A 14,121-nucleotide genomic window follows, 5' to 3' on the forward strand; every position below is an offset into this window, starting at 1 on the left:
GAGTTTTGGCCGCCATGTGGCAAACGGTGGCAGTCTGCGGTGACTGCAGCCTGAAGACGCCGTTATATTTCGTGGGACATCATTCAGATCCCATTCAGCTCTGTATAAAATGCGCGCGGCTTAAATTAAAGCAGATCTTTGTCTTAATTGGTTAAACAAATATGCTCTTCTACCAACAAACCGTCATAAAACTGGCTTCGTGGCATGCACTCCAAATAAAAACTGTATTTGTAGGGTAATGCTTTGTTGTCTCACTTTAATTGAATTGTGTAAACCTATGTGTAATAAAATTGCCGACCGGTGAGTGAACAAAGGGCCAATACAAGAGTTTGTTTGCTATGCAGGAGTTGTTTGACTCTCATTGCTAATTAGGCCGCCAGTTGGAAATCACGCGAGCACGATCGCAGATTTAATATCAAAGAATGTTTCTTACATTCAAACGTGAAGAACCTAAATTCCCGTATAGCCCTTGAAAACGACAGGAAGTTGACAAGAAGCAGTGCGGCCTTGGTTTGATGCATTTAATATAATAGGCTTAAGTTAAGGTGAAGGTATGCAAACCGGAACAGAATTAGATGACAGGTCATTTATTTAGTTGGGGTAATTTACAGGGGTAGTAATCGATACTAGGTACATTCCTAAAGGTTCTTGCCGTGTTGATTTTTGGCGGCCTTTGACAGCAAATTCTATTTTACCTCTTCTGACATCAGGTGACGTACCTTGTCGCTCACAGAACAATATGAAGGAAATACTAATGATGAAGAAGACACACAATAGCCTGCTTCCACTACGTGGAAAAATATCGCCTCCCACGATTTTGAATTGCCTAAACCATTCTACGGAGCAGAAAAATTACAAAAGCCATGAGACCACAAAACCTGTGGGTGGAAGAGAGCGTTTATTTTCCGCGTCCACGATGAGCGCTTCTAGCTCTAAACATGGTTCAACTTTCTCTGAAAGAGACTTCACTCCACCGTTTACTCCACCGGCAAACGGTGATCGCGCGTTCCTATTTAGAAGGCCTTCCGAACATTTTCTTGAAGTCCTAGAAGAAAATAAACAAAGACCAACTGTACCTAAAGTACGATCTTCCTCTTGTTTGCCTCCATTGGGGAAAACGACTCAAGGAGACGACTCGCAGAAAAAGAATTTAAGAGGAACTAAAATTGCCTTCAGTGGTTACCTAAACGGAGAGGATGTCGTCTCTCGCCAAGTTGAATCTAATGGTGGGCGACTGCTGGCTTCTGAGCAAAGGAGCGATCCGACAGTAACAAACCTCGCTAACAAGAAGATTCTGCGAAAAAGTCACTCTCTACCTTTAATCAAGCCATACACTGCTTTTACCGCAGGAATAGACTGTGTTAACGTTTCTGTCTCGGGAAGTCACACACCAACCGATATCTTGAACGATGAACAAAAACTTAACACCTGTGACCGTATGGACAATGCGCCTATCGAGGAATATTCAGAAGAACTGTGCGATGAAGGCGACCCACTTGAAGATGATGAGGAGGAAACGTTAGAGAAGTTTAGTATGATATGTCACTGGCTAAAAGAATGCGAAAAAGCCAAGGTCGTGTAGCAGCAGGATTTCAGTAAGCCGTTTAGGAAATGCATCTGTAAATATCGACTTTTATGGACCTTGCCCCGGACTTAGCATGCGTGCGTATATGTATTGAAAGATATCAGCGCTTGATTTGTCTTTTCATATAATTTTACCATACCTAAGGAGCCGGCGTCCCTGGGATAAATGGGCGCTATCATGAGTCATGATAGCAACATGAGAGTCACCATGCAAACAAAAATTCCTTGTGGGCATTACTAAAAGGAATAATTTCATGTAAAATGTTAATTTTATGTTTCCTTTAGCTTTAAGAGTAGTATCGCTTACGCGGTTGTGTTTGCAAAATTTTCAGAGTGATTGGTGATATATAATTGGTGTGTTATGTAAAAATGTTAAGCTTTCTGCGTTACATTTTTGGGTCTCTGTAAGAAATAACTGAAGTAGGTGGCTAACGTAAACCTGATGAAATTTTACATATTTTGAAAACAGTTTGACCGGAGTACTGCTGGTTCTCCTTTCCTACCCGGTTAAACGGGAGAGCTCCTTCAGGATTAAACTCCAGCTTAAGTTAATCGTCTTATATGGCATCATATGAAATTTAAACACACCATCAAGGAAAAACTAACATCGAGCCGGATAATTTAATCAAAGTTTTTCTATATTAATTCATTGGGAAGTCTTTCAAAGTGTGTTGTAAGTTTGACCCGGGGTGTCTTTAACATACCACTAAATCAGGTACTAGTCATAAAATCCCCGGCCGGTACGGGGTTTAAATTCAAGAAAAGTTCATTGGAAGATTTTTTGTGAGATGTATATTGCTAGTTAATGTAGTGTTAAATTGATATAATTTTGCTACAAATTTTAAAATCGTTTTATTTCTCTATCACAATAGCTTTTGCTTTTTTTTATTGTAGTACTATCCTAATTTATATTCCGTGTTATTATACTATAATTAGACAAGGAAAATAAGGCGACCTGCAGGCTAGTGTGAAGGCGGCCGACCAAGATTGTTATTTACGTCCTGTCCACTAGTATAGTGGCTGTATTTGTCTAAGACATAGCTGGATTTCTGCTTATTTTACGATACTGGGTGGTCTTTTTGGTATATCTACATTTTACAGTAGAGACGATAAGACTTTTTATCGCGACCGAGGGTGTGTCAAGGTCATTTATCTTCTGTGGACTTTGTACATAAATGAGTGGTGTGTGAAGATAATTTATTCATCTATTGTTCAGTACGCGAGAACGGGTTAATGAAATAAAACTCGATTTCATTCAAAGCCTTTACTTTGCTTATTCAGTGTTTACTGGTGGTAAACTGAGCCTTCCTTGCTCAATTAGGAGTGCGTGGGTGACAGCAATAAAGAGGATCATCAGCTGGGGAATATTTCCTGATATACTGCCAGAAATAACTTTCAAAACGTTTCGTTAACCCTAAGGATAATTTATCTTCGAGCTTGGTGAAGGTTACGAAGCCAAGCAGAAGGGTAAACATAGCAGTCTGTGTGCAAAGATTAGGTAATGCACGCGCGCTGGGGGTCACATTTTTCATGGCTTGATCAAATTAAGATTGGCTTGATCAAATTAAGGTTCGAGGTCTTTCGCTGCCCCGTCCAGTACGTAACTCTCGATCTGTCTACATATCGTTAGTTCCGCGCTGTTTTGTGTTCTTGTCGGCTAAACTCTGTTCTTTTTCAGTCCTTCAGTAAGGAGCCGGTGCGATCGCTAGCAGGGAAACGTTTTGGGTGACCTCGGGTGGGTGACCGAAATATTGGCAACCATATAAGTTGCAATAGACATGCATTACATCTAGAACGACTAACAGCTTTAGGCTACAGTAAAATTGAAATTCCCTGTAAATCACCCTAGACTTAATCAGGAATAACTAACTCAGTGAACAAATGAAATGAAAAAGCATCTTTCACTAACTAGTGCACGTTAGATTTCAGCCATCGTATAAAGAAACTTTATCACTCGGAAACTGATAGAAGGTATTAGCATGGTACTTTAAGCGTTCAACACCAGCGTCAATTGTTTTGAGTGTTATAGGATTAAAACAAAGGTATTGTGTCTATTGTAGCCACTGAATGGAAAGAAAATGTCAGCAATCACGAAAGGAAGCAGGACGAAGAGCAACAGAACACTTCCATAAAACTGTCGGCAGGCTGTTTATCATTGGAAGACACAACAGTTCAAAGTTGTTTCGAATTCAGTACGATGGTGTGTTGTTAGCTACACTAGGAAACTGCTTTCAACAGTTACCGTCATACTTGTCTAAGTGATCTTGCCGGGCTTAAATAAAAGAATATATATTCTTGAAATCCTCTGCTTAAGTCCTCTCTCTCAGCATGAGAAGGAACATATTTTCAAGGGATGTTAACCGGTGAGAGAAACATGTACATGTTTTAAAACAGAAATCGTCATTGTAGTTTGAAATGACACACAAGAACGATCCCTTTGATTAATTAAAGAATTTAAAGCATTCAGATTCTCTTTACTCTCCAAACACTTGGAGAAGAATGCTGGCAGTTCAGTAGCACTTATGAAGTATGTACATACTGGATCAGAAGGTCTCAAGTTAAGGGCAACGCTTTAATCAGAGAATAACTGGGGGGAATGAAGCTTAAAGGCTTGGAGACTAAAGAAACAACAGATCGATAACATTTGATTCCCACTGCTTGTATAGGTGTACTTAAATGACTGTTTACAAACATTTTCTAAAATATTTGTACTTCTGAAAGTATTTCGTTAAAAAAGAATCATATTCGAGTATTCTTTTGTAAATCTGGGCGCTATGTGTCAGACGAGTACTGTGCCGACAGCCCCCAATCCGATTATTTCTTTTGAGGGCTCGGCTGACTGGTTGGAGAGAGTTGCCTTGAAAAGAACATTTGCAAGGACCTGTGTCCAAATCTTCAGACTCCTAAACAGAGCCACACACTGAAGGCTACAACAGTGGGATAGGGGGCTGGGGAAAGGGTAGCCGGTAACCATGGAAACACATTTAGTTATCGGGGTGAAAAGGGGTATAGAGAAACTACTTTTCAGCAATTGACTGTAGATTCAGGACACTTCAAGAAAGCAAGGTTAATAACTGAATAGCGATTAAAAGGATTCATAACCTTCGGGATTTTTGTTATTTAGTACACTTGGGAGAACGAAGAATGAATCAGTTGGAACATGAACTACCGGCGAGTTCTCCAAAATATTTTTGAGCAACTAAAGCTGTCAGTTTACATCTTTAGGTTTAGAGGAATCTCACCAATACTCACAAAATGCAATAATTGCATGTCACTGGTAGTAAACGAAAGCTCTTGGAAATACAGTTTCATTGGAAAAAATATACCGGCATACAATTTATACTACTAGAAATGTTTCTCTACGCTACTCTTTCCCTTATCCTTGTGCTCATAAAATAAGTATGCTTCAATGCACTTTGTAAGCCTCTAAGATCTTAGTGCCACGTGAGTCACAAAAAATGGCTTGGAATTTTGTCGGATTTCTTCGCTTGCTGCGCATACGTGTTCACAGACTTCGCACGGTGAAGAACGAGGAGGAAATCAGGGTTTCTTTTTTTTTTCTCAATTAGTCCTTTTCCTAAACAGACTAAATATCATGACGTTGTTTAGTCTTAGAAATACAATTCAGCAAACAGCAAACGTATGTGTATATACTATCTGAACATTAAAGTTGATCGATATAAGAATTTCCCTTCCTCTGGACCTAAGCTTTTCCTCAACAGTAGACCTGGATTACGAAGACGACCTTTTTAGTCTTGAAAAAATGTAAAACATGCGGCATAAGCCAATTTTGGAAACACAGATATTTATAATCCCGCCACAAGTGATAATCGACACGGAGGGTCAAAAAATAAAGCAGCTTCCATTTGGAAGTAAAAATATCCGACCGGAAGGAGATAGTGATTGACCCTTAACATTTCTGACCAGAGTCTCGTGCAAAGTAAACGGTGGAGATTTTAAGTTAACATTTCTAAAAGACTGTTGAAAGCTTGGCTACAAGCTGAATCCCATATGCTCGATAGAACCGCGGGAGGCAGATGACTTGCGCACCCGATAAATCTTTTTCATTTGGAGAGTCATTACAAAGTTAGTATTCTCGCTAAATTGAGGAAAGGGTGGAAAGAAGGAGGGACAACACGAAGTCCTCTAGGGACGGAAAGATGCGGTTATGTCTCCAAGACAGGGCTTTAGGGGGGCTTAAAATGCCGTTTATGTTAACTTTTGCGTAAAATAACTCAAAGATTAGACGCGAAGGACGCATTTGAACACTCCATTGGATTTAGTTTTGGCCCGTGGGCATGTTACTGTGTCTAGTTCTGGCCCACCTCTGCTGTTCCAGTCGCCGTCCTGGCGGGCAGGTCAGTGACGCTCAGTAACACTTTTCCCGAATACATAAAGTTTACATCTTGGCGCTCTAGTCTCACTCTATGCAGATTCCTAACCCAGAAAAAATTCAATTTCCCACTGAACGCTCAATTATCCACCCGTCATCCTTATACTATTGTTATACAATCATGAAGCGTGCAAAGTAGAAGGCGTTTTTTTATCATTATAATTTTTTATCATTATCTCTTATAACAAAGCAATTACTTTTGAAGTGGTAGAAATTTCTGGTCTGACTTTTCAATCTAATTCAAAAGGATTATCGAGCCTTCGTTTTCACCGCAAAGGGTTAGCCCCTAAAGACACCGCGTCAGAAAATGATAACAGAAAATCAGATCTGTCATCAATCAGAATAAGACATGTCAGATTACGCACTGACTTTCCTTGACCTTTTTTCTTCTCCTATAAATCTATAAACACCAAAACTTTACAGGGCTACTTCCACATGCACGAAACATGACTATGCCAACATTTTGATATTCACTTTGCCAAAACAGACGTTTATCCTCTGACTGGTTCGATACTGAATAGCACAAAACAAAAAAAGCCTTTTACCTATAAGTCTATGTAGTGTCACGAAAAGCAGTATCAACCACTAGTTTAACAAAGTCACGTGCACTGCAAAGAGCTCAAAGCCAGTTGTGGTGTAGCCCGGGTTATGTAATAAATGTTCTCTTTCCTTTGTCATTAATCACTGCCACACAGCGTTCCCGTCATGCCCAAGGAGCACAAATAAGGCTTTAACATCTCTGTTTCCAGGCGCTCCGTTCTTTCTACGATCCTTTTCTTCCTCCGTTGCTTCCTAGTGTACGTGCTATGGCACGTTCCTTACTTTTAAACAGCCATAGTAACCTCCCGTGGAAAAAAATCAACAGCCATTCACTGAACTGAAATAAAACATTGATGAGAAACCTCATTCCAGTGAAAAGAGGCATTTATACACTGCCTAGGTTCTGACTTGGCGTGGCTAGGTGATATACAAAACTATTTTCTTTGGAAGCCTTGTAATCTATTCGTGAGGGAATTCGAATAATGGTAAAATGCAACGTCCAGACATTGGCAAGTCTTTGGCTCATCCCTAGTGAGGTTCTCTCGCCCTTACATGTAAAAACATTTCATTTACGTCCGGACTCCGTTTTGAATTATTGTCGAAGAAGGTTACAGTATTTTACCTTGAAACGTCCGTCAATAGAGTTAAGGTCGCCATTTTATAGACGACCTCCAGCCTCTGCACTCTACAGCTGATAGTATTCAGACAAATAGCTCAGCCAATCAGCTTGAGTATTTGCATCCGTAGTCAATTGTACTTAACAACACCGAGGATTAAATTTTAATAATAGCAAGATATCTGAGTAAATAGTGAATTCATTTTTGTATCTTTACTTAGATCTTTCATGCTTTTTTCAAGACCGATTCCAGACTTGTTTCAATATTCTTCGAAAGCCATCTGCTTAGTCTTATTCATGTAGCTATGAGCAGCGCGCCACCCTATTCACGTAATTCACTGCTTCTGAAGGCACGTCAAAATACATTAGTCATTCTGGGTCACGCAGTGTCTTGATAATAAATTTAAAGTGGCTGTAAACCCCGTTGACAGAATGTTTTTAAAGTGCACCTAACCCCAAAAAATTTTTTTCGCTAAAACGAATCTCCTTGTTATTTGAAATAGTTCTGCGAAAAAAGTTTTCGATTCCGTTAAATCCTCGATTTTCTGTGCCCCGACGAAATCTCGAAAATAACTCCAAAACACCGCCATTTTGTTTCACGACCGAGTTTGAGGAGAATGGGTCTAGCGGCTCTTGTGACGTCTACCCAGGAAGGTTGGATATCTCACGTCCTCTCATTTCCTTCAGGATGGTGCAATACACATTCGAAAAGTGCGCAGAAACGCCTTCCAGAGGTGCTATCGGCTGTTGCAGCAATATTCCAGATTTAAAGAAAGATATACTGTACAATTAACTGACGATGATCGGCTAATGGTGCAACAAAGACGTAAACGATGGTTGATTTTGTCGAACCGAAACAAGCGAACTGAATCTGTGAGAACCATTAAAGAACTCTCACTGGAATTTGTTCCGCAGACTTTCGAACGCTATTTTCATAAATTTTCTGCTTAAAGCTAACCAGCAATTTGTAGAAATACTACCTACAACCTATATCTTCCAATCCCGCAGTATTTGTAACATACAAAGTTGTGTGATCCGATCATGATCAAGAAGCGTTATACTGATATGTAAATAGATCGCAACTGTACGCCGCTAACCAACACTTATTTCTCTTTCGATTTAGATAAAAGTCGAAGATTAATCCTTTAGAATTACATGATAACAAAATTGTTAGACTCACAGAGTTTTTCGAAGGTTTGGAAATCAGCAGTGCGACAAAGATTCTGTGATATAGCGTCGAAAATATGACCGCGTAACATGTGCGGACCGCTTAGGGAACACATCCTTTTCGCTTATCCGACGAATTTCGCTGCAAACTTTGAGAACAATTTACATTGATTATTTGGAGTTATGACTTAAAACGTGTGACAATGTGAAATCGGTAATTGTATGAAATGTTTCCTTCCACCTTGCTTCCCGCAGCTTCAAAAATACAGGTCCAAACAATACGATTTTCAATCGATCGAAGCCAATGTTTTCGAGGTCATCAAGTCTCGAAAACTGCGACACGTACGTCGCTCTTATAAACATGAAGCATTCAACTGAAAGTAAAACACAAGCTGGATTTAACAGAACAATCACACCTTGATAAAATACATTCTCGCTAAGGACAAATGTAAACGGGCTATAAACACGCGTGGGAATCTTATGTTTAGTTGACGAAATTACCATCCAAAGCAGTCCTTGAGTTTTCTTTCCTGCTTTTCGTTTGCCTGCTCCTCCACTTCGTATCTAGCTTTCCATTCCTAATATACAAGCAACTCGTCCGCAAAGAAGTCTTCCCCTTCGTCGCTTGAAATATTGTAAATTGCTCTCAAAGCTCTAAGCAGTGAGTTCACAGTTGTCGAACGTGCTCGATCGAAGTTTATTTCGGAGTCTTCCGAATCGAAACTTAACTCTGACTCCAGTGACGAAAAAGAAATGATTCTGAGACAAAACTTGGACGTTTTAGTCCCAAAATACATCGGAACGATTAGTTTTGTGTTCCATTTTCTCGAGCAAATACAGAGAGTTGACTGAGGCGCCATTGTGTTTGGTTCCTCGTTAGACGTCATCAGGTACCGCCGCCCCAGACTCCCTAAAACGCGGTCGTGAAACCTTCAAGCGCGACTTTGAAAGGGCATAGAAAATCGAGGATTCAACCAAATTCAAAAATGTCTTCGCCCAAATGCTTCGAATAAAGTCTAGATTCGTTTTCGCGAAAAAAAAATTTTGGGGTTAGGTGCACTTTAAACTTTGCGAGAAGTTGCATCTTATCATGCTGATCACATATCGAATCAACGCGCTCGTTTTTAATTTATAAGCACTTCAAGCTAAAATTAAGGAAGTTTTTAACAGGTTATACTGCGGCAACCTATTATGCTACTACCATTATCAGTTCCGCAATGGCAGGGCATTCATGTCATACAAATATTGTCACTTATAAACATTTTGTCAAAGTTTAGCTGCTGGAAAAGTGCTGGAAACCGCTTTGCAGCTTCCTTAAATGAAGTGGTCGGCTGGCTCGAGTGCTGTCAAGGATCATTGTGCTGTGTTCTTGACACTTAAATGTCACAGTGCGCCTCTCCACCCAGGACTACACAGGGATACCAGCAGCCTGGTTGTGAAACATGATAAAGACTTGGAGCCAACATTCGATGGGATATCTTCCCATGCAGGAGCCCGAGTAGCAATCCCGTGGTCGCTATGGAAACCGGGATAAGCCAGTCAAGTATAAGTCATTGTCATTTGTAATGCGAACGCCTTACGCTTTAGTTAACTCCACCAAATTTTAATTTTTTGATAAGCAGTTATGCTTTCAATTTAGCTTATAATGTTCGGTCTACTTGTTTAGTTTATCAAGCGGTTTTTTAGAAACAGTGCACAATGCAGTGAACTGGAATTAAATTCAGCTACGCTCTAATTACATGTTTCATTCATTCCTTCCTTCCTAATTCCCTTCATTCATTATTTATTCATTCCATACAAACAATAAAAGTTTTATTAACGCTCCCCAATTGGGCTTTTCCAATCAGGGTTACTCAGTAAAATTACAATGAAATCGCGACAAAAATTACAGTATGATTATGATAAAAAAAAAATACAATAAAATTGCAATAAAATAAATTCGTAGTCGCTAATTAACAATAACTCATCAGAGTCATTTGTTCGTTGACAAAACAGCGCTAATAAATCACTCAGGATTAGTTATAAATCTATCATTTTTAATAGACCTTTCCCGCATTCCAACAAACAATGGCACCGAGTCGAGGTCAGGGTGGACAAAAATACCGCAAATGTATAAAAATGTCCACCCCAACCTCTCTTTAGTGCTTTTGTTCGTACGCACTGAAGTGGAACGCGGGAAAGGTCTATTATACTTTCCTCTTCAAGGTTCAATCGTCGTCGTTGGCAGCCGTTCGTCTCGGGAGACGATGGTGTAGCGCTATGTCGATGCGGAGCATCGTCTCGAGTGGTTATAGAGTCCCACTCTGGAGTGGCAGTCTCTGTTGCAAATAACGCAGACGAAGGAGGATGGTGCTGCAATTGAGGCTGCCCTGGTCTTCCTTCTGGTTCTCTTCAAGGCCTGCTGGTCATTTCTGGTATTCTCAGCCCTCCCGACTTCTGAAGATACTGCATGTCGCCAGGACACTCTGATGTCAGCTACTTCTTCCCATGTGTTTGGATCAATCTCTGCTTTCTTCATGTCTCGCTCAAGGTTCAATAAACCACCAATAATATGATAATCAAGTAATGCAAAGACGACATATCCAATATTTTCCCCTCCCTGGGTCGTACAATCATCATTTTACTCTAGGAATGCCAATAAGCCAGTTATTAATCATAATTTCCTTTGTGGTATCTTTGCAAGTCTTGGGCGCGAAGCTTTCATTTAGTTCCAGATTTTCGCGGCAAAGCTTCAGGTTACAACCCAGCTGCCTTCGAGTGAATTCATCTAGGGGACTGGGAGCCAGTGCTCGCTTTTCCTTGTTGAGGTCACAATATTGCGTGACTTTACAGACAGTGCGTGACATTTTACAGTCAGTTTCTGCAAGCAAATTTGCTTGCTTCCTAATTGTCAACCGTGTTGTCTGAGGAAATGTGAGCCCTTCCTGACCTGTGTTCTTTTTTGAATGTTGTTCTTGACGTCACGATAATCTTCTTCTGACGCCAGAGTTTCTTCAAACTCGAACTCTACGTCACTGACAGTTAGCGGCCTCAAGGTAGAGCTGGGAAGGTCAATAGTGATTGTCTCCGGGTTTGAACGTTTTTCCGTGTATTCTCTGCGTTTTCTTGAACTTTTCCCTTCACTGCTCAGTGCGGATCCATAATATTCACCTTTGAACTTTCGTTCTCGAAATGTGTTCCCTGTATGGCGGTCTTTGTCCCTGGAGGTCGAGGGCGGGCAAGGCTGCATTCTAACTGGAGACACTTCCTCCCGTTTTCCCAATATAAAAGTCACAGTAGGAGCATGTCTTCTTTCATTCTGCAGTATAGCATTTACTGCTTGCCTCGTCTGTGGCAATGATTTACTTACGGCTTGTGGAGTTTTGCGAGAGGAAAAGCTTTCTCTGCTATCCGCGGTTTCATGCGATCTGTTCAAAACTTCTGGCTTTAGACTGCGACTGGCAAAGCTCTCACCTTGAAGGAGAGATTGTGGACATACACAGGCTGTATACGATGCTACTGGTCCCTCAGGTGGCAGTCTTTCTGTATCACTTGGACAACTCCGTAATTTCAAGAGGTCGAAGCCTTCGAAGACAGAAAAAGAAAATTGATTTCCTTTCTCTGAATCAGTACATGGCTTTCCCATTATTTTGTCGCTGGATGAAGCAAAAAGCTACGAAATATGAACTAAAACCAACCAGCTCACCTCTTGTATTAATTTCGGGCATTTCAAAAAGTGAAATGACACTGGTTCTGAAAGCGTCGTATCCGCCGGAGGCCTTGTCATTTTAGTCCGATGACGTAATTCAGTGCTTGAAGCGCCTTCAAGTAGGTAAACAGTTCGACATGAAAGTCAACTTTCAACGTGCACTGTTCTCGGTGTTTCTTTGTAACTCTGCAATGAAACACCACGACAAGCTACCTAAAATAAATTCGTAAGCTGACAATTATAATTAGCATTTTTACTTGCGAAAGTTTGTTCAAGCGAAAGATCCCAAACAATGATTGTACAAGCGCTTCAACGCTGCTTTTAAAACGAAAAGCCAACTTTAATTCGGCATAAAACAGCCATTAAAGTAGCACAACTTTCTCAATCACTTTCAAAATGAAAAGCAATTTACTCGACAAATTATTGCAACCGATGAACATGAAGTGGTCGCCGATATCAAATATTGATTGTTTATTTTGATCTCTTAGGAATTTCGTTTTGTATTATAATGTGGACGGGTTTTGCGCTTGCTCCGATTGGCTGAACCGCTGTGTATATTACGACTATTACAGGCACATGGAATTAAGGATGGTTGCGCAAGATCTTGAACTGGTTAAACGGTTAAGTCTAAAGTTCAGTGTCCTCGAGAAACACAACAACGGTTGTCAACACAAAATTTATTATATGTTTTTCCCAAGCTGGGCATTAAATTTCTCATGCCGTAATACTGTTTGCAGCATATTTGAAGCTTCGAACATTGAACAGTGCGCGTGCTGTGGCACTTTGCACTTACCTTGCGCTGCTTCCATAAAGAAAACTTAACTGAACCTGAAGAAGGGTTAAGTCCGAAACGTCGTTTGCAGAAACTGAATTGACTTTTTCCTCAAAAATTTTCATTTTATTCGCTAAGACTTTTTGTATTCAAAGAAAGTGCTGCAGATCCGACTACGACCTGAATAATCTTCGGACCTGATTGTCACGTTTTAGTTCATGCTTTTCTTGTTTGGTAAATGTTCATTGTAAGAGGATTCTGAGTCATCCAGGAGATTCCGTCGGTGAACCGCTGACCTCACAGATACTGTTCGGGTACCCTAACCAGGCTACGGAGAGATTCGCACTAGGTTCATATGCAACACGTGTCCTGTATATATTTCTACGATCAGTGGTTTGTTCCAAAGTTTTTGTTCGGCTCGGGTTAAGGAACTAAGTCACTTTTGGTACGAAGAAATGAAAGCATTGACGGACAATTTACCGAGTTTAACCTCGCATTTGGTACTAACAACCCGTTTGTATCTACGTGATTGTCTGAAGGTCATTTTAATATTATTTTCTTTGTACAGAGTAGGCCATACACTCCGGTCGCATAGCTTTGTCCCTGAAAAAAGGAAAGAATTCTCTAAGAAATTTTAGTATAACAGTCTACGTGCGTGCTATCACAAATGCTGTTCTCTGATTGGCTGCGCTACTCACTATCTATTCTGTTGTAGATAGTGAGTGGCGTAACAGTGAGCGCTTGTTAACAAAATGACGGCCGCTTCTTTGCGTTTGCGAGGTGTCTGTGAAGAGGATTAAGATGAAGTTTTGAACGACTAGTAGGTTTATACTAAAACAATTACGTTATTCGCTCTCGATTTCTATGCGTGATAATTGACGATGGCGCAGCCCTCGTCAACTATCATGCGATAGAAATCTTTCTCTCTCATAATCTAATTGCTTAACAGAATCAAATCAGGCGTGTAAATAATGAATGCAAACCAGCTCTTTCTCTCTTTTAATGAACCAAATTTATTCCCCTCCCCTTACAACAAATTTAATCAACGTGTAAATGAGACTCGCCAAGCACTCCCCTACTCGAAGAGAGCGTAAACATCACAACAAGATCTTCCGCCATTGTCACCTTCAGGGCCATTCATCAAATCCTCGCTGTACCATAAACGCAACTCTTGTCCCGAGGTCACGGCAATTGGCTGCTCGGAGAACTTGGTCAGTACCAGTTCAGTTGATTGCCCGTCGTAACCAGGGATAAACGACCACCCGGACGATAAGCTTAACTGCTTCGGCGGCAAGAGGACGGTATTTCCTGCGGTAGTTATGGTAACACCTGTATAAGCAGCCAGGCCAGGGTAGTCTGAA

At 40.6% G+C, this 14,121-nt stretch overlaps 1 protein-coding gene across 11 annotated transcripts in view; it reads left to right on the forward strand.

The window, feature by feature from the left end:
* The window catches only part of LOC145500316 (uncharacterized), a 29,598-nt gene extending 18,678 nt beyond the window's left edge, over positions 1-10,920 (forward strand). For 9 of the 11 annotated variants that reach the window (XM_081479813.1, XM_081479817.1, XM_081479814.1 and 6 more), the window contains one exon: positions 711-2,835. In XM_081479813.1, the coding sequence (XP_081335939.1) occupies positions 711-1,582 (872 nt within the window). In that variant the 3' untranslated portion in view covers positions 1,583-2,835. Of the gene's footprint in view, positions 1-710; positions 10,506-10,830 lie in introns of those variants that run through there. The other 2 variants (XR_014051043.1, XR_014051044.1) reach the window with 2 other exon arrangements.
* The last annotated feature ends 3,201 nt before the right edge of the window (positions 10,921-14,121 follow it).

This window comes from Orbicella franksi, chromosome 10, assembly GCF_964199315.1.
Source record: "Orbicella franksi chromosome 10, jaOrbFran1.1, whole genome shotgun sequence".
Taxonomy (NCBI): Eukaryota; Metazoa; Cnidaria; class Anthozoa; order Scleractinia; family Merulinidae; genus Orbicella; species Orbicella franksi.